General features: G+C 36.1%; 1 protein-coding gene across 1 annotated transcript in view; it reads left to right on the forward strand.

Moving 5' to 3' along the window:
* The window catches only part of TTN (titin), a 236,560-nt gene that overhangs the window by 6,608 nt on the left and 208,647 nt on the right, over window positions 1-21,305 (forward strand). Inside the window, exons 6-34 of the mRNA XM_053983149.1 lie at window positions 1,406-1,696; window positions 1,940-2,087; window positions 2,561-2,680; window positions 3,715-3,852; window positions 4,599-4,748; window positions 5,223-5,348; window positions 6,905-7,180; window positions 7,294-7,413; window positions 8,492-8,767; window positions 9,013-9,078; window positions 9,540-9,798; window positions 10,318-10,378; window positions 10,493-10,705; window positions 11,405-11,547; window positions 12,203-12,408; window positions 12,527-12,757; window positions 13,311-13,555; window positions 14,278-14,501; window positions 14,607-14,771; window positions 14,897-15,065; window positions 15,600-17,290; window positions 17,386-17,667; window positions 17,939-18,205; window positions 18,351-18,623; window positions 18,731-18,994; window positions 19,095-19,355; window positions 19,876-20,136; window positions 20,567-20,830; window positions 20,922-21,182. Coding sequence (XP_053839124.1) covers window positions 1,406-1,696; window positions 1,940-2,087; window positions 2,561-2,680; window positions 3,715-3,852; window positions 4,599-4,748; window positions 5,223-5,348; window positions 6,905-7,180; window positions 7,294-7,413; window positions 8,492-8,767; window positions 9,013-9,078; window positions 9,540-9,798; window positions 10,318-10,378; window positions 10,493-10,705; window positions 11,405-11,547; window positions 12,203-12,408; window positions 12,527-12,757; window positions 13,311-13,555; window positions 14,278-14,501; window positions 14,607-14,771; window positions 14,897-15,065; window positions 15,600-17,290; window positions 17,386-17,667; window positions 17,939-18,205; window positions 18,351-18,623; window positions 18,731-18,994; window positions 19,095-19,355; window positions 19,876-20,136; window positions 20,567-20,830; window positions 20,922-21,182 — 7,451 coding nt within the window. The remainder of the gene's footprint in view (window positions 1-1,405; window positions 1,697-1,939; window positions 2,088-2,560; window positions 2,681-3,714; window positions 3,853-4,598; window positions 4,749-5,222; window positions 5,349-6,904; window positions 7,181-7,293; window positions 7,414-8,491; window positions 8,768-9,012; window positions 9,079-9,539; window positions 9,799-10,317; window positions 10,379-10,492; window positions 10,706-11,404; window positions 11,548-12,202; window positions 12,409-12,526; window positions 12,758-13,310; window positions 13,556-14,277; window positions 14,502-14,606; window positions 14,772-14,896; window positions 15,066-15,599; window positions 17,291-17,385; window positions 17,668-17,938; window positions 18,206-18,350; window positions 18,624-18,730; window positions 18,995-19,094; window positions 19,356-19,875; window positions 20,137-20,566; window positions 20,831-20,921; window positions 21,183-21,305) is intronic.

Raw genomic sequence — 21,305 nt, forward strand, 5'->3', positions numbered from 1 at the left:
TTAGATGAACAGAGAAAAGAGCAATGACACTGATGAGTGGCAAACAGAATGAAAGGATATGTAAAAAAAAAAATGAGCTTGTGTTCCATGTATCTGCTGGTAATAACTACAGAAATAATATTTTGAAGGTAGGCAAGCTAAATGTGGCTATGGGAAAATGAAGTTTATCTCTGCTGTGTAGAAGGTCTAGAGAGGGAAGTGAGTGATTTGAAGACCAAGGCTCGTGGTCTGGGAGACCCCATGAGGTCTGTGCTGAGGGGCAGGTAAAAAGAGTGTTTTGGAAGCCCTTCAGTTTCAGTATCCTGAAGTACCAGAATCATGGAAGGAATGTCTCCAAGCTGAATGCTCAGAAGAGCCCCATTTAAGTTTCCAGAGCTGGGTGTGCTGGTGAATTTTGCCCCACAGAAAATAACTTGCAAGGACAGGAATAAGTGGATTAATAGCGGCTAGCAGTAACTAACGTACTGCATAAATGAAAAAAGGAATTCAACAGCGACATCTAGAGCACATATAGAACTAGAAATTTGTACTCCCTTGCTAGTCAGATCCCTTTTAGACATACAACACGTTAGAAAAAAACTAAATCTAAATATTAACATGATGCTGCTGCCCCCTACTGCTGCTATTTGTTAACGTTCTCTGGGAAATACAGCACAAAAAAATTCCACTAAAAGAAATTCTAAGTTAGAAAGCCTGTTTAAGAATTTTGGTAAATGCTTTAAAACTGTCTGCTAGGATTAGGATTGAATTTTTGGAATATCAGAATTTAGAAACTAGCACTTTCCAAGTGGATATAAATTATTGTGTATGAGATCTGTAAATGTAAGTGTGGGGAAAAATATTAGGCACTGATATGAAATTTGCCTGGGTTGTGGGTATATATATGGGTAATACATGAAAATAAGATGTAGTACAGGAGTACATCTAGTTGTTTTGCTAGGTGGTTGCCACATGACATTTTTCTAAAGATTGGTTACAATTATGATTTTGTCTCTCTACAGAGACTGGACCATGAATGTCTTATGTAGTATTTACAGCCTGTGAGCCTTCGGTATTATTCCTATTAGAAGAAATAGGATAGAGCAAATGCAAAATCATTTGTATATTCCAAATATTTTTGGTTGACTGAAATTTCTTTTGTCATTTGTTCTTATTTCTTTTTGGAAACGAAGCTACTACAAAGACATGTTAAAGTTATGAGAATGACAAGAATTAGGCATAATATTAAAATAAATTAGGCATAATTTACAAGTAGAACCTCTCAAAAACCTTTCTTAAAATGAAACTACACATTACTGGAGATACCCTATATGGGGAGTGAGTTCAAGTTCAGGCTGAAGTTGTTTATACAATTATCACTCTGTGGCAGTAGATTAAAGATATTGATACTCTGTTTTTTTAATAGGTCAGTTTCTCCTGCTGGGAGAATCTCCACCTCACCTATTAGACCAGTGAAATCTCCATCTCCAATCCGTAAACCACATGTAGTGACAACAGCTGGGGCTGATGTCCTTCCTCCTTGGAAGCAGGAAGGATATGCTGGAACCATGGAAGCCCAGATGAAGGAAACAAGAGTATCTACGAGCACTACCCAAGTCACTGAAGAAAGATGGGAAGGGCGATACGGGGTCCAAGAACAAGTTACTGTTACTGGCACTGCTGCTGGCGAGGTGGCCACTGGTGCTAGAGAGGTAAAGTCTGTTTCTAGAAAAAATACTGGGTTTGGTTTGTGTGGGGTCTCATCACTGCTAGATAGATCTGCTAAATGGAATCTGAAAGGCTATGTGTAAAACCTTGTGTGCATCTGCTATTGAGAGAGTTCTGCTGCAGATGTGGAAATGCTTCTTTGCAACATTCTGTCTCTGTACTTGTTTTGTGCTTCTTCTGAATGTATGCAAAATATGAAAAAATGTCTTTTGATGTGACTAATATAGGTGAGAAAGGACAGTGAAAAAACAGCAGCTATTGCTACAGTTGTTGCTGCTGTGGATCAAGCCATGGTGAGAGAACCAGCTCCAGGTGTTGCAGAGCAAACTGCTAAAAGGACAGCAATGACTGCAGTCCACGTTCAGCCTGTTCATGAGCAGGTAGAAATAGAGCACAGACATTCTATGATTTCCCTTTATTCCTTCATCCAACATGCAAACAAGGCATGAGTCACTATGAGGAATTAACAGTTACCCAGTGCACTGCAAAAGCATGCATACTCATCTAGAACACCTAGACTGTAAAGGAATGCTCAGGTTCGCTTACACCATTGCATTCCATCGTAACAGGATTGAACTAATCACTCGTTTTAGGTTTAAGGATGCTTTCTCTGAAAATGATCCTCTATTCTCTCTTCTCCTTTATTCTCTAACATTATTCTTAGAATGATGAAACTTTTTTTCTCTAATATCTCATTTATAATTTCCCCACTAGAAATAACATAATTCTCCCTTAGTATTTTTCCTTTACTTGAATTCCTCTCTTATTTTTCCTTCTCCTCTTATTTGATGATCAATTTTTAAAAATTATTTCTAAGGCTTTGGTTTTTTTTGTTTGTTGCTACAAAAATCAGATGAAAAAGGAGGCAATGGTAATAGTTACCAGTGATAAAGCCACAAAACAAACAGTGATATCGAGAACTAGAGAAGGACTTGTAACTTCACAAGAACAAAGACACATCTCTCCTGAAAAGGTGAATACAGGTTATACCTGAGATTTTTTTTATGCCCTACCTTGTGCAAAAATCTGATATCTCATAAAAAAGACAAACCTATGAAGATGAAAAATGAGATACTGTTATTATTTGTCCCTTTTATATATGTTCACTCTTCCAGTTTACAGTGCTATCATTTTCCTGTCTCTTCTCTATGATTACTCTTTCCTTTTTTATTTCACTTCCATTATTTATACCTAAGAATGTGATAGATGAAGTTGCAAAACATTAACCTAGACAAACCTCTCTTTTTTCATGTAATACAGCAATTTACTAGATAGTATTCTTGATCATTTAAAGAATTGACATGTAGAAACCAGCTCTTAAATTTTGTTGGGGGCTGGGTGTGTGTGGAGGGGGGTGTTCTGATATTGTCTCTAAGCTTGCCATTTGTAGCCTGCTTTGTCTGTTGGCAGCACAGGGGGTCAGAAAAAATGGAGAAAAAGCTCATTCTGCATTGAAATCAATTTTGAAAATACAAATGAGTTATATGAATTCAGATTATTTTAACATGTATTTTATCAGAAAAATGTGATTTAATGGAAGATGAGCTTTTATAGCCAATGTTATATTTGCATTATAGTAGAAATGTGTGAGGAAGAAAGTGTAACCTCTCTTCAAAGCACTGAGAAACAGAAATCTACCCAAACATCAATCTGAACTTAGCATTTGAATGCTAAGTCAAATTCTTGTCAAATGAAAGTTTCGTAAAGCTTATTTTTAATATCCTACACTTTCTCAAAGTGATTTTAATGCAGGACAGTTTTCCTCTGAGCCACTTTTTTTAGTACTGCTTTCAAGCATTTGTGCAATGTTTTATTATTTTTATGTTAAATGTTTTGTACAAAGTCCTTTTATGTTTTTATTGTTGTTTCCAGACTAGATGATTTCAAAATACAGAATGTGACATCTTTGCTCACTTTAATTTCTATGCTCTTTTCCAAATATATTGAAAATCACGTACCTTATATTTTAAAATAAAAATAAAAAGTTCCTTTTTTGTAAATATCCAGGTGAGAAAAGAACCAGAGAAAACTCCAGTACCGACAGTAATAATTGCCACAGACAAAGCCAAAGAACAAGAAAGAATAACAAGAGCTAGAGAAGAAATATCTACCAGACATGAAGAAGTGCACATTGCTCATGAACAGGTAAAAAAATGTTACAATCTGTAGTTCATTGAGATACTCTGGTTTATAAAATCTGTTAAATAACTTTCTTGTCCTTCTTTATGAAGAGATTACTAGACAAAAACTTTGTGAAACAAGGTACTCCAGACCACAATCTCTGCAGGTCCAGTGCTACTGACCTCATAGCAGCTCTTGTCTGCAGAGGAGTGAGCTGCCCTTCTTACAGATCCTTCGAGAATTAGGGCTTTTATTGTCACAGTACACAGAATTTCATCTGATGCTTAATGACAAATTTATCTCTGAAGGTAGATATCTCAATATAAATTTTAAAGGTTATTTTTCATGGTCTGATATGTAGTGTGGAGCTTGATTTAATGAAGTTCATATTTGTGTGAGGATTGAATACATCTGTTAGACCATATTGTGAAACCACTCAACTGATGGGGTTAGCTATTAAGTCAATAATACTAATTTCTATGCAAATAGTTTATACAAAACATAACGATCTATAATAAACTAGGAAGTACAAAGTTTCTTCTCTCATTCAAATAAAAATTAATGCAATATATTAATGACTTTGCATGAACTTCTCTCAGCATATAAAACAGGCTATAACTTGAGTACAAAGGTATTACTCCAATTCTGAAGTCATGTTTCTTTCTTCTTAATATACATTTAGAAACATTATCCTGCTTTCCAAAAAAGTTGTGTAATCATGACAACAGGCATAATCAATTACTATTATTTTTCTTTACCATAAAAAATAGATAAGAAGGGAAGAAATGAAACCTTCAGTACCTAAGGTAGTAATTACTACTGATAAACCTAAAGCACCGGTCATAATATCGAAAAGTAAAGAAAGAGTTGCCACCAAACAAGAAAAAGTGAGCATAACACGTGAAAAGGTGAATAGCATTGTTTTAGCCGTATTTGGGTTTTATCCTTTCTTCTTTGCAAACCCCCTGTTTTCCTCAAAAAATACTAACTATACATTTCCAGCTCATTTTTTTCTAAGATTATTCCACTTACAAACTTTTAGACCTACTGCTAATGAGACTAAATTATTTCATCTTGATCTTCCTCTCCTATTTTCATTAATAGGGTGCTCATAATTATCTTCTGACTGATGTTTGGAGTGGACTGACTGACTCCTGAAATGCATTTTAACTTTTATTTTTTAATCATTACTTTTATTTAAATAGGTGGAGGGTATAACAATACTTATCACTATACACATAACACAGAGATGTGTGCAGTGTACAAGGATCTAACCCTTCAATTTTCCTTCCCTGTTCCCATTTTAAAACATTTTCTTATTGTTTAAATATCTTTCAAGACTGAATGTAACTGAAACTTTTATTTCTGCTATAAAAACTAGATTAAAAAGGAAGCTGAGAAAAACCACTGTAGTTCCAAAAACAGTTGCCACTGCTAAAACCAAAGCACCAGTCACAGTGTCCAGAACTGGAGAAGAAATTACAGCCAATGCACTGTTACAATTTGGTTTACCTGCAAATGTTACATTTTAAAACCTACTTTGGTACAACAGAATGCTCTCATATTAATTCCTGAAAACATACCCATTCAGTGGGATGATTTTCAAGTAAAAGAGTCAATAGGATTAAGTTTCTGGCGCTGAAGAGGTTTATATCCCACCCTGCTAGGAAATGTCACACTTTAGGTTATAGTCTGATTTCTCTGTGACACTCTCCTCTCTATCAGTGTCTTTTAAGCAACATTTACTTATTCAAATTGTTGACTCTGTATTCTTTTTTCTACTTGATGATTCCTTGTCAGATGAAACAACTCTTTATTGAGGTATGAATTTTCCTTTGTACAAAACAAACTTTAACATCCATTCAGGTCTCTCCAGTTTGTTACTTATGACCATCAGACATGTGTTGGCACTGTTTTGTACCAGTAGGATTCCCACAGTAGAAAATATCTACAACACAGTCAGGAACTCTTACTTGTGGAAAAATAGCATAGTTGACAACAGCTGTTATTTAAAATCTATCTACCTACAGTGTAGCACATTCATAAAATACTTTTATAAAATATAAGTAAATGAGTGAAGCATATAAAACTCACTCAGAGGAGTCAGACTGCTAGGTAGTTCAGTCCTTTGTTATATCATGTAAATTTAGGGCCAAATTCAAGCCACTATAAAAAAATTATTTGAAAACTGACAGTAGTACTGAATAAGAGATCCCCGTCACCTAAATAGTACTTTAATAAGAAAACAAAATCTCTGTAAAGGATCACATTTTGGCCTCACCTAAGTAATTTCAGTTTAAGATGGTAATAGTTTTTAAATAAGTATGAAATTATCCATTAGGGGTTTTTTTTCCCATTTATAAGGCATACATATCATAAGCTCTGTTGCTACATCTAGATCAGTTATGACAGTACTGACAACCAGTAGTAGTAGTCACTATTATCTACTGCTGGCTGACTGGGCAAAAGTTTGGACCCTAATAACAAAGTTGACAGTATTTATGAGTTATTAGAAACAAATAGAAGTCTTGATACAAAGGCATTTCCAAATTATCAGACATCTCAGTCTCCTTTCTTTTGTAAAATCCTTTAAAATAGATCAGCACTGAATTAACAAATATACCTGATGTAAAAATTTTTATGGGTCTGTTACTTAATAAATACACTCACATCAGATGCTAGATGCATTTTTTATATCTACAAGTGTTATACAGAGCTGATGATCATACTTTAAAGTGTGCACACTTACATACCTGCATACTCTTAGATAAGTGGACACAAAAGCGGCCATAAAGTATTAAAATTGGGCTTGCAGACAAATACTGATATGCATAAAACACAGAAGCACAGATATATTCTGAATGTGCAGAGATAGCACTTAGAGAATTTATTTGCAATTGAATGCTGATTCTTAAGTCTATTTACAGGTACGTATTTTTGATCTTTTCATCATGACTTTTGCATAACCATATAACCTTTCTTTGGAATATACTCAACATTATAACTGTCTGTCATATATGCAAGTTTTCAATGTAATGATGAATATGTGTATAAATTCTGCTGATGTTATTTGCAGACTCAAGCTGGAAAAAAGGCTGAAGCTGTAGCTACAGTTGTTGCAGCAGTTGATCAGGCACGTGTTCGATCACCCTGGCAACCAGAACAAGCAGATGAAACTTATGTAAAGGAGAAAACTTTAGAATATGGTTATAAAGAGCACATTGTAACAGACCGTGGTTCTGAGGCCCCATCAGAACGTCATGTTGTCACCAAAGAAGTCAAAACAGTCTATGTTCCTCCTGAGAAACATATCTCAACTCCTGAAAAGCAGGAAGTTCATATATCAAAAGAGGTTAGACTCTTTTCTTACATTACATTATTTTCCAGAAACTATGTCCCAGTGAAATCTGTTTCAGTTCAAAGAACAGCATCACTTTCAACAACTTTCTTCATTACTTTGTGTAGATAAAAAGAACAACAGAACTTGAGAAAACAATTCATGTTGAACCACCACGGCCTCGCACAGCAAGTCCTCACTTCACGGTCTCCAGAGTTGCTGTTCCTAAACCTGATCATACATACGAGGTAAGCTGAAGTTGCATCCAAGAGGAGCAGCATGCTCATTTTCAATAGCCAGTAGGTCATCCATTCAATTTGGACTTTTCCCCCCACACTCCAGTGTGGTGCTTCCCCAAGAGGAAGAGTTATGTGCTCCTTGCAGTTATTTTTGTTGGCTTGTTTGACTAATAAAGAACACTGTGTAAACAGACAAATTAATTCCTAAATTATGATTTGTTGTTTTCATTTCTTATTTAAATAATCTTATAAACTGTTTGAGGATGCTGCTTCAGTACTTAATGACATACAGTGAAATTATAGATATTTGTCATGCAAGTTATATTTCTTAAAGAGCAGAAGTATTTCTCTTTAATCTTATTATGTGCATCAGTTCACTCACACACTGCTTTTTTCTTCCTTCCTAATTGATACATGCTAAGCTAATTTTTTAATAAAACAAAATCCAGACTGACTGCATAATATGATATCATCAATTTTTATTCTTCCATTTTTCTTTTGGACTCCTTTACATAGTATTAAAATTTTCCAGTTATTAATTTTCTCATTCAAGCATACCATTTCTCTTCATCTGGAATGTAAAAATTATTTTCCCCAAATATGATTAAACACTGTTATAAATATTTTTATTAAATATTTTGATGTATTTTAAAAACGTTTTTTCACCTATAAAAAGATTTTGAAATCTCTTCAGTTATTTTAATCATTGGAAGTTATATAATTAATAGTATTCTTTATTGCAGTATTAGACAGACTAAATGGAAATCTAAGGCTTCAAGTGAAAAAACAGAGAGAACATTTCTTGTTCTGCGCTTAAGAGCTTCTTGACCATTTAAAGATCAAATTCTATTTGAAAAAGAAAATATTTAAATGTTAGACAGATCAAAAATAATACAGGGAAATTATATCTCTGACATTCTACTACTGCAATCTAAAACTGCTACTCTTTTTTTACATATAGCTTTTGCAGTGTCAAAACCAAGTAATTAAGGAAGTCACTGCTGCATATGCAACCTGCTCAAGAAATGCACTCTCTCCTTTGAAAATAAGACAACCAAGCTGTAACTCTTTTTCTTCTGTTCCCTAGGTTTCAATAGCTGGAACTGCCATGGCTACTCTGGAGAAAGAGTTATCAGCTACTTCTGCTGCGCAAAAGATCACCAAGCCTGTGAAACCACCTCAGCTAAAGCCTCATGAAGTCAGGACAAAAGCAGAGCCAGTTGCACCTCCACAGTTTCCCTTTGGAGAGGCTGCAGAGACATTTAAGAGTCACTATGATGTTGAGACTAAAAAGGAGATGAGCATTAAAAGTGAAGCAGTGCGGACAGAACACTTGATGCTGCATAAAGAAGGTGAAGCAAAGGTATGTTTTTAAGCAAATTTCTACCACTTTGACTGACCTTCATCTTAAAAATGTGGAATAGCCTCACTTTTTTATCACAATTTTCCACTTCTAAAGCATCCTGCTGCCTTTTATTTTTTATTTGTTATACACAAATCCTTGTTAGGACCTAATATTTACTTATGACATGTAAAGAGTTCACATTGCCTGATTTATTTTCTTATCTAAATTATACTTTGTTCATTATTGTCCTCTAAACAACCTAGGTGACAGAAACTGCCAGAGTTCCTGTACCTGCAGAAATCCCTGCTACGCCACCCACCTTAGTCTCAGTAAGTAATTTGTATGTAGTGTAGGGGAGTTACACTATATTTTCACCCATTCTGTTTTCTAATTTTTATCACTTAACCATTAAAAATTGTCTTTCAATAATCATTTTAACTTTGCATTAGATTTACTCAGCCATATAATTTATCTCTGATACAAAGTCTTCTTGATGTTTTTTATGGTAGTGATTCTTCACATTTATGTCGCATAGTAGATTTATCTACCTGCATAAATATGAACCTACCTTTTCATGTTGTTAATAACAGCAATGTTCAGAGACCCTAAAAGCCAGTTTCAAATACTTCCCTTTGGAAAATGCCTTCTTTTTTCCCTGCATACATTGCTTCACAGAACAGTGTTTTGAACTAGACATTAAATTTTCCATTCAAATAGGTTTTAGATATTTGAGTATCAGCTGAGTTTTGAAAATGTATACTGACTGTGATACTTATTTTTCATCATACAGGGCCTCAAAAATAAGACTGTGACTGAAGGTGAGTCTGTCACTCTGGAGTGCCAAATATCTGGTCATCCTCAGCCTACAGTAATGTGGTACAGGGAAGACTATAAAATTGAGAGCTCAATGGACTTCCAGATCACTTTCAAAGCAGGACTTGCTCGCCTTGTGATTCGTGAAGCCTTTGCAGAGGACAGTGGAAGATTTACCTGCACTGCTACCAATAAGGCTGGGAGTGTCAGCACTTCCTGCCACTTACATGTGAAAGGTAAATATATTTATAGAATCATAGAATTGTTAAAGTCGGAAAAGACCTTTGAGAGCATTGATTTCAATCATTAGCCCAAAACTGCCAAGTCCACCGCTAAACCATATCCCTAGGTGCCATATCTACATGTCTTTTAAATACCTCTAGGGTAGAGAAGGTATTTAAAAGTCAGCCCCATGTGACTCATGGGCAACCTGTTTCAATGCTTGATAACCCTTGACAGCCTTTTTGGTGAAAGATTTCATTATATTCAAACTAAACCTCCCTTGGTGCAACTCAAGGACAGTCTCTCTTGTCACTGTAGGAAGTTTATAATTTTGTTAACTGCATATTGCTTGTAATATATCTTAGACATTTAAAACATATGGCTTGAATTGTGTTCTGGGGTTTTTAGGTAAAAGGAATGTAAGAATATGAGGAAAAGGCCGATAACTACATATTCTTTTTATGTCAACTGAACTCATTGCTTAAGACCTATTAAGATATTTTAAAATCCACTTTATCAAATTTTCCTCTTAGTCACTGAAGAAACTGAGACTCGAGAAACCATTTCTGAGAAGGCTGTTACAGAAGAGAAACGGTAAAGTTGCTTTTCTAAACAGACTGCTCCTATTGCAGTCATTACGTTCTTGCATTCTGTTTTATGAGAGGTTCAGACATCAGCTCACTTACCTGCACTGAAATCTTATTTCAGCTATGTGGAGACAAAAGACATTGTAATGGAAGATGTCTCTGCTGCAGCAGAAGAAATATCGGGAGAACCCATACCTCCTTTCTTTATAAGAAAACCCATGGTACATAAATTAATTGAAGGTGGGAGCATTATTTTTGAATGCCAAGTAGGGGGCAACCCAAAGCCACATGTCTACTGGAAAAAAGGCGGAGTTCCTCTCACGACTGGCTACAGGTATTTTGAATACAATGCCCACAATCCATCTTAACATAATTTTTATGCATATTTAATTGGTAATTTGATTCCCTCAGTTATGCTGAGCCAAATAACATCCTGATTTCTGTGAAATAAATTATTTTTAAATGTAAAAGTTTTAAGCTCATGTCTTAATGTGTGACTTTCAAAGATCATTAAGTTTTAAAATATAAATATTCAAAAGACTATAAAATAAGATATACTCATATGTTATAAACAAATCAGGAAGAAGTTTTGTATTTGTTTTGTTCTGTCTATGCAATGTTTGCATTCTCTCTACGTAAGTCTTGTCTGTAGAAAGCAACATACTTTCTAGCTGAGAAAAAATATTACATTTGTAGTATTCTTGAAATAACATGATGACCCATACTAGGACAAACTGTGTGCACACAGAATATACCATTATATTGTGTCTGATAACTAGACCTCTGATATTTCAGTACTGGTGTTTGAATCCTATATATTTAGTGACAACAAAAAGACCAGTACTCCATTTTCAGCATTATTATTTTTCATATGCTACTCAGTATGCTCATTCATTCAGTGAGAATTGCCAGTAAAAGTTTCTCTTTTTGTGCCTTGTACAAGTTAGGAGTGTGTCTAACTGTAGCTAAAAGCAAATTAACTAAAAATTCTGTCCAGAATTATAGAGACTTTTTACTTTTATGTTTTCTATAGATACAAAGTGAGTTACAAAAAAGAAACCGGGGAATGCAAACTTGAAATTTCCATGACTTTTGCCGATGATGCCGGAGAATACACTATTGTTGTTCGTAATAATCTCGGAGAAGCTTCTGCAACGGTCTCCTTACTAGAAGAAGGTACATTTTAGATTAAGGAAATGGGAACAATATTTCTTAAAATTAGCTTCCAAATGGCAAAAAAAAATTTAAATTGTGCTGCAAATTCTTTGCAGCTTAGTTTATTCAGTTTAAGAAACATAAAGGGACATCTAGTGACTGTTTCTGCAAGACAAAATATCAACATCAGGCCCTTGAAGGACTTTATTCTTTGCTAGAATGTGTAGCTATAGGAACCTTCCTCTGTAGACATGCCATGTTCATGACAAGATAAGACATTCAGAGAGGGATATGGAAAAAAAAGGTTAATCAATTAATAGGTTGTCATCTTAAAGGAAAAGAAGTTTAATTTTTTTATTTGTCCTGTAGAAATGTACAAAAATTTTCAGGACAAAGAGTCATGGTGAAGAAATTATAAAATAATCAATAATCTCTGCAGATGCTTCCACTTTGAAAACTAGGACATCTAAATAGTACAGGAAGACTTCTACTAGTTTATAAAGCTCATCCTAATACACTAGTCTTTGCATTTTGTTGCTGTTTGTATTTATTAGCTAAACAGATAGAAAATCTGCTTGAATCACCAAAACCAGTAAAATAAGTTTGTACTTGTTTTCTCCATTCAGTCCAGTGAAAACCAAAAAATGTATCAAATTAATCTGTTCTCAATTCTTAGCTGATTACGAAGCCTACATAAAATCGCAACAAGAAATGATGTACCAAACTCAAATGACTGCATACGTACAGGAACCTAAAGTGGCTGAGGTAGCCCCACCCATTTCCTATGGTGACTTTGAAAAAGAGTATGAGAAAGAACAAGCTCTAATTAGGAAGAAAATGGCAAAAGATACAGTGATGGTCAGAACTTTTGTAGAAGATGAGGTATGTCTATCCCTCCATACTAATTTTGGGTACCGACATTTTACCATATAAATAATTTATTTGCAAGGTCATTATTTGACACAGAAAACTAAACTAGTGGTCATGCTTTTCTATATAGGAATTCCATATTTCTTCTTTTGAAGAAAGACTTATCAAGGAAATTGAACTCAGAATTATTAAGACTACCTTACATGAACTTCTCGAAGAAGATGGAGAGGAGATGATGGTTGATATTTCTGAATCTGAAGCTGTAGAAGCAGGATTCGATTTAAGATTAAAGAACTACAGAACCTTTGAAGGGACAGGAGTTACCTTCCATTGCAAGACATCTGGATATCCATTGCCAAAGGTACCCCAAATAGCTTCTTTTTTTTTTTTTTTTTTTAATCATTTGATGCTCTACTTGGAAAAAATCCCTTAATATCTCATTGTCAGACATTCTACATAGGAAACAGTGACTTTCAAAAGACATCTAGTCTTCTGGTTTGATATCAAGCTGAATTTTCCTTTGGTCCCTTAATAGAATAGAGTTAGGTTGGTTAGCCAGTTCAGAGGTAGGTTGGACTTAGCAATTGACTTGGTCTTGATTCTGAGTATCTCTGAGGTAGCCCAGACCAGTGGGGAACACAGTAGCAGTCCAGTCGAGGTCACTTTGTTCTTCACCAAAATGGGCTTTATATCTGTTTCTAGCTCCAAAACTTGTCTTTCAGGTTGCTATGTAAACATTTTACACTAATCTCACCTATTTCAAGTAAAAATGTTAATGTTTAACACATATATGCGGGCTGTGATGTTTTCCAGCTGAAAAACAGCAAGTTGTAATGTCTTGTATTTACTAGTCACTACTGGATCTTTGCCTTTAGGAGAGCTCACATAGCAGTCTACTGTTTCTTTCCATGCAGGTGGCATGGTACAAGGATGGCAAACGTATAAGACATGGAGAGCGCTACCACATGGAACTTCTGCAAGATGGCAGCGCCACTCTGCGTTTACCTGTTGTTTTACCTGAAGATGAAGGAATTTATACTGTCTTTGCCAGTAATATGAAAGGAAATGCCATTTGCTCAGCAAAACTCTATGTTGAACCAGTTGCACCTACAGCAACTCCAGGTTACATGCCAGGACCTGAAGTTATGAGAAGATATAGGTAGGTACAGAATAATATAATTTTATGAGACTTCAATCTGTTGTGATAGTCCAAAAGCTCATTACATAGCAGTTAAATAAGCTTAAGCTATTGGAGTTTACACACCTCTAGAAAAGTTCAAAATGTTGTTTTCATGACTCATATAGATTTATGTGCTAACTTTTTGTCTGGTTTTCCCTTTTAACAAGCAATGCAGTTCCCAGAGTACAATGATTCATATGCATTTCCAGCCACAGTATCAGATTTACAAGCTCAATAACAATATTTATTTGTTAAAGTACTCCCATTTTTGAAAAAATATATTCTGCACTTTGAGTTTTGGTGTGGTGTGCAAGTATTTTTTCCTGCTCTTGAAATACTGTATTTCTATGACAGAAAAGTTAAGTATTGCCATGTCCTGTGTTCAGTCTCCATACACATACACACCCATGCACAAACGTACACAGGATTGCACTATCCTATTCTGGTCTGTGCACTATCCAAAACCCAAAAATTTCCTTGGCCATAGTGTATCCTAAGACTACTCACCTCTAAAACTGCTGTCAAAAACCTAAAGAAAATTGACTACAAATAATTGTTTTTTTCCAAATTTCTCACATAGATAAATTGGCCAAACTCTTTAAAACAAATGATGAGAAAGGCAAAGGTTGAAATCTGTTTATCATGTCAGTCCACAGTTATATGACATTGCCATACACATCTGTCTTATCTCTTCCTTCCAGGTCTATCTCTCCACGGTCTCCAAGCCGGTCTCCCGCCCGCAGTTCTCCTTCTCGTTCTCCTGCCCGGAGATTAGAAGAAACTGATGAAGGGCAACTAGAGAGACTGTATAAGCCAGTTTTTGTGCTGAAACCGACCTCATTTAAATGTTCACAGGGGCAGACAGCAAGATTTGACTTAAAAGTTGTTGGCAGACCTATGCCAGAGACATACTGGTTCCATAATGGTACATCAGCCTCATTTTCATGAAGAAATAATCTTTAAAAAAGTTTTCTATGTCTCATTGAGACTGTCTTGATTGCAACTGTTTTCTTTTCATCTGTATCTACAGGACAACAAGTGATTAATGACTACACCCATAAAATAGTGATTAAAGAAGATGGTACCCAGTCATTGATCATTGTTCCTGCAATGCCTGAAGACTCTGGAGAATGGGCTGTCATTGCTCAGAACAGGGCAGGCAAAGCTTCAGTCTCAATGACACTGACTGTAGAAGGTATCTTCTGTATTTTCTATTATATTCTGTATATCATGTTATTTTTAGCAGTCTGGTAAATGTTTCTTATTTAAAACCATGGCTTTTTCATTTTTTCTTGTGATAACTTACATTTGCTCTTTCAGCTAAGGAAGACCTAGTCAGACCACACTTTGTGGAAAGGTTGAGAAATGTCAGCGTGAAGGAGGGCTCTAGACTGGAGATGGCAGTGAAAGCTACTGGTAACCCTAATCCTGACATTGTATGGCTCAAGAACAGTGACATCATTGTGCCTCATAAATACCCCAAAATAAAGTAAGGATTTTTATTTTATTTAAATATGTTGAAATTTAAATTTTATTTGCATTTTATTTATTTTTTATTTAAAATACATTATATAAGTTAAGTAGTAAATAACCACCATCCTGCAAAATGCTTCCTGCAGTTTCACAGAAGGGATTCACTAGGGCCTTTTGCATTGCAGCAAGGATTACAGATATAAAATATTTTGTAAAAATCACTCAATATTTTTCCAGCCTGTGTTTTCATATAGTTTCTAAAAGCCGTCACAGAGATCTACTGAACTTTTCTTTGTCTCTGATTTTGAAGACCTCTGCAAGTAAAACTACCAGAATTTAAGACTGGTTTTTATTATTCTTCTCTGTTTGATTCTTAGGCACTGCACTCCCAAACATGAATAAACATAAACAAAATGTCTATCACCTCCAGAGATTTGCTTTTGGAGGCTTTACTAATTTGGAAGAAGGGCAAAAATGAATGACAAAGAAGGGGAAAATACTTAATTTTTTTTTAATTTTTTTTTTTTTTTTTTTTTTTTATATATTTCAGGATTGAGGGAACCAAAGGGGCAGCTGCCCTTAAAATTGAATCTACTGCCAGGCAAGATGCTGCATGGTATACTGCTACTGCTATCAATAAAGCTGGACGGGACACTACCCGTTGCAAAGTAAATGTTGAAGTTGAACACACAGAACCTGAACCAGAAAGGAAATTAATAATTCCAAAAGGAACTTACAAAGCCAAGGAGATTGCAGCACCAGAGTTAGAACCTCTCCATCTGCGTTATGGTCAAGAGCAATGGGAGGAAGGAGATCTCTATGACAAAGAAAAGCAACAGAAACCATTTTTTAAGAAGAAGCTCACATCTTTAAGGCTCAAACAATTTGGACCAGCACACTTTGAATGCAGGCTTACACCAATTGGCGACCCAACCATGGTAGTAGAGTGGTTGCATGACGGCAAACCCTTGGAAGCAGCTAACAGACTCCGCATGATCAACGAGTTTGGGTACTGTAGCCTGGACTATGGGGTAGCCTATTCCAGGGACAGTGGAGTGATTACTTGCAGGGCAACCAACAAATATGGTACAGACCATACATCTGCTACTCTGATCGTGAAGGATGAGAAAAGTCTTGTGGAAGAATCCCAATTGCCAGAAGGCAAAAGGGGACTCCAGCGAATTGAAGAGTTAGAAAGAATGGCCCATGAAGGTGCTCTACCTGCTGTTGCACTGGACCAAAAGGAAAAACAAAAACCAGAAATCGTTTTGGTTCCTGAACCTGCAAGAGTCCTCGAAGGTGAAACAGCACGATTCCGCTGCCGTGTGACTGGCTATCCTACACCCAAGGTCAACTGGTACCTCAATGGACAGCTCATCCGTAAAAGCAAAAGGTTTAGACTCCGTTATGATGGAATCTACTACCTGGATATTGTGGACTGCAAATCATATGACACAGGAGAGGTAAGAGTCACTGCAGAGAATCCAGAAGGCTTTATTGAACATAAGGTGAAACTTGAGATCCAGCAGAGGGAAGACTTCAGATCTGTTCTTCGTCGTGCTCCTGAACCCAAACATGAGCCTGTAGTTACAGAACCTGGGAAACTTCTATTTGAGGTACAAAAGGTAGACAAACCTGCAGAGACAACAACCAAAGAAGTGGTGAAGCTGAAAAGGGCTGAAAGAATCACTCATGAAAAGCTTTCAGAGGAATCTGAAGAGCTGCGTAGTAAGTTCAAGCGCAGGACAGAAGAGGGCTACTATGAAGCCATCACAGCTGTGGAACTTAAATCTCGCAAAAAAGATGAATCATATGAAGAAATGCTAAAAAAGACAAAAGAAGAACTTCTTCACTGGACCAAAGAGATCCCAGAGGAAGAGAAGAAAGCACTTCCTCCTGAAGGCAAAATCACCATTCCAACATTCAAACCAGAGAAGGTGGAACTTAGTCCAAGCATGGAGGCTCCCAAGATACTTGAACGAATTCAAAGCCAGACTGTAGCCCAAGGAACAGACGTACATTTCCGTGTGAGAGTGGTGGGAAAACCTGATCCTGAATGCCAGTGGTTCAAAAATGGTGTTCAGATTGAAAGGACTGACCGTGTGTACTGGTACTGGCCAGAAGATAATGTTTGTGAATTAGTTATCAGAGATGTGACTTCTGATGATTCCGCCAGCATCATGGTGAAAGCAGTCAATATAGCTGGTGAAACTTCTAGCCATGCTTTCCTGTTAATACAAGGTAATTTCAATTCTTTTACTCAATTCTTTTGCTCATCATAGTGTGTTAAGTCTGTTTGGTCAGTGCACTGTTGATTGTTATATATTGTTTTGCAGCCAAGCAGTTAATCAGCTTCACCCAGAAGTTACAAGATGTTGTTGCTAAAGCAAGAGATTCTATGGCAACATTTGAATGTGAAACATCAGAGCCCTTTGTCAAAGTGAAATGGTTTAAGGATGGAATTGAGATTCATTCTGGAGACAAGTACAGGATGCACTCAGACAGAAAGGCTCACTTTCTCTCTGTATTAACAATTGATATGTCTGATGCTGATGACTACAGCTGTGCACTGGTTGAAGATGAATCCATAAAAACCACTGCAAAGCTTACTGTTGAAGGTAAGAAGCATACAACTCAGTACCATGCCATACTGTTAAAGTGAAATCAGCTTCAGACATCTAACAGACATCTAACAGACATCTAACACTCTTAGAGATTTGGAGCTGCTTTCATACTTTTGGAATCCAGTATGAAAATTTAGAGATGTATTTACGTAAAATGGTTACACTATGTATCTATATATATTCCCTTAGCCTCATTTAATAACATTTTTTTTTCTTCAGGAGAATCTAATCAAGCTTATTTACAAACATAATTATTTGCCTTTAGGTGCTGCAGTTGAATTTATTAAAGAACTTGAGGATGTTGAAGTGCCAGAATCCTTCTCAGCTGAACTTGAATGTGAGGTTTTCCCAGAAGACGTGGAGGGGAAATGGTATCATGGTGATGTTGAACTCACTTCTAGTCTTAAATATGTGATTGCATCCCGCCGTGGTCGCCAGATCCTCACTATTAAAGATATCAGTAAAGACGATCAAGGAGAATATAGTTATGTTGTTGATGGAAAAAGGACTCAATGCAAACTGAAGATGAAGCGTAAGCATTTCTTACATTGTCTATATACTATCACTTTTCTATTTTATAGCATGTATTATAGCTGTATCCCATTGTATCCCATAATGCTTTAATGTTCAATATTCTGCCTCTTATAAGAATTAATTAACTTCATTTAATTCCACAGCTCGTCCCATGGCAATTCTTCAAGGACTTACTGATCAAAAAGTCTGTGAGGGAGATATCGTGCAACTTGAAGTCAAGGTTTCCCTAGAAAATGCAGAAGGTGTCTGGATGAAAGATGGCCAAGAAATTCAGTCAAGTGACCGTATTCACATTGTGTTGGATAAACAATCACATATGTTGCTCATAGAAGATGCCACAAAGGAAGATAGTGGAGCTTACTCTTTTAGTGTTCCTGATCTTGAGCTGTCAACCACTGGACAGATCACAGTGTACAGTAAGTCACTATGATAATTTTGAAGGTGTGTTTGATTTTTGGCTCCTTTAGGATTACTTTTTAAAGACATAGTTTTTCTCATGATGAATATTTTTGTCACTTGGCAGGTGTGGAAATAGTGGTGCCTCTAGAAGATCTTCATGTAATTGAAGGAACAAAAGCCATTCTCGAATGCAAAGTTTCAGCACCTGATGTGTCCTCCTCAAAATGGTACTTAAATGATAATCAAATAAAACCTGATGAACGTGTGCAAGCTGTATGTAAAGGCACTAAACAGAGGCTAGTGCTCACCAGAACCCATGCATCAGATGCAGGACGCTATAAGCTAATGGTTGGCAAAGTGGAAACAAGCTGCAATGTCACAGTTGAAGGTTGGTGTTCCTTAAGATGCACAGTTCTTTGTGAAATTATTTCTTTGAAAACAAAACTAGTAGAAACAACTAATAAATTTATAATTTATTCTTTTTATAGAAATTGAGATTATTAGAGGTCTTCATGACATCACCTGCACCGAAACACAGAATGTGTCCTTTGAGGTCGAGCTCTCCCATTCAGGGATTGATGTCATTTGGTATTTCAAAGGCCAACCCATAAAGGCTGGTCCTAAATATAAAATTGAAGCACGTGGCAAAATATATAAATTGACAGTGGTGAAGATGATGAAAGATGATGAAGGAGAATATGTCTTTTATGCTGGAGAGAAGAAAACATCTGGGAAGCTTATAGTAGCAGGTTAGTAGGGGTAAAGTCCAAGGTTTTTATTTCACTGTGATTTAGAAAGTACCCAATGGACTTGTAGCAATAGTGCTGTTCCAGTGGGAGTTTGTCTTTAACGTATCCTTTTTTTTTTTATGTTCTCCTTGCCTTTCCCCTTATCTTTTGTGATTAGTATAATTTGAATACTCAAATCTGTTAAATGTTAATATATTTTGCTAGATCAAAAGCACAGTATGAAATGATGTATTATGCTTTCGATGTAATTAATGTAAAAAAGAGGAGGTTTTGTCCTGTGTGTTCTCAGTATACCTGTGCTGAGATTAAAATAAAAGAGAACAATTAGGATAGAAATAAGAAATATATTTTTGTGATGTCCAGGTCATATTCTATTCCTGGTTTTTCACAGAGCTTAGAATGATTGAGCATCTCTATGCTGCAAATTAGGACAAAGAATTCCAGCATCTAGTTTTGGTTTCTGTATGGGGGAAAGCTGAACAGCAACACAACAAAAGAACACGCTTTTTCTTCCCAACAGGCGGTGCCATTTCAAAGCCTCTCAGTGACCTGACTGTGGCCGAGTCCCAGACAGCTGTTTTTGAATGTGAGGTGGCAAATCCTGAATCAGAGGGCCAGTGGCTACAAAATGGTAGACCATTAGCTACGACAGATCAGTACCGTGCTGAATCTGATGGTGTAAAAAGAAGGCTTGTTATCCCTGCAACAAAACTGGAGGATATGGGGGAATACAGCTATGAAATAGCAAGCTCAAAGACATCTGCCAAACTGAAGGTTGAAGGTCAGTATTTTTTGTTAGTAACTGAGGTCTTTGAGACTTATTCCATCATCACTCACTCCGTTTTGGACCAGGCCTTAAGACACATGCAAAATAAAATAAATCAAATAAAAATCCCCAAACAAATAAAACCCTGAGCCTATCCAACAATGGCAAAAACTAAACAAGCAAATCCCCAGCCAACCAACCAACAAAACAGAAATCCCAAACAAAAAACCCTAGAAACCAAACACTTCTCATGGATACTATGAGTAAAACTTCCATGCTGTGTTCCTAGCACACCACTTTGCTGGAAACTGTATAAATTACTATATGCATAAAATGAAGCACCATTATTCAGTTTTATTAAAATTATTATATTTACTATAAGCTTTCATTTTGATCTATTTTGTCAAGTATTTTTTTCTACTTCCTTTTTTTTTTTTTTTCCTAGCTGTTAAGATAAAGAAAACACTGAAGAACTTGACTGTGACAGAATCACAGGAGGCAGTTTTCAGTGTAGAACTGACCCACCCTGATGTGAAAGGAGCTCTATGGATTAAAAATGGTGTTGAACTTGAATCAAGTGACAAATATGAAATTACAGTGAAAGGAACTGTTCACACACTGAGAATCAAACACTGTGTTGTCACTGATGAGTCTGTTTACAGCTTTAAACTTGGAAAAATAGGAGCAAATGCCAGACTTCATGTGGAAAGTAAGCCATTCTGGTTTGAATATTTGCTGTAATGTGTGTTTTGAATTCATATCATACACAGTGCTGAATATTGCTAACTTTTTTCCTCAAGCTGTCAAGATCATCAAAAAGCCAAAGGATGTGACTGCTTTGGAAAATGCTGTTGTCTCATTTGAACTGAGTGTTTCCCATGATACTGTACCAGTCCGGTGGTTCCATAAAAATATTGAGCTTAAACAAAGTGATAAATACAAGATGATCTCTCAAAGGAAAGTTCACAAGCTTATGCTGCATAACATATCTCCCGATGACGCTGGGGAATACACAGCTCTTGTTGGGCAAATTGAGTGCAAAGCGAAACTGTTTGTGGAAAGTAAGTATTGTAAGAAAGTAGTTATATGAATTGTTACATCAACACTGAGCAACTTGACCTGACTCTTCATAGCCTGTTACCCTTGGTTTTTTGCAGTCTTCCAAACATACAAACTTTTAAAAA

The sequence above is a fragment of the Vidua macroura genome, chromosome 7 (genome assembly GCF_024509145.1).
Source record: "Vidua macroura isolate BioBank_ID:100142 chromosome 7, ASM2450914v1, whole genome shotgun sequence".
NCBI lineage: Eukaryota > Metazoa > Chordata > Aves > Passeriformes > Viduidae > Vidua > Vidua macroura.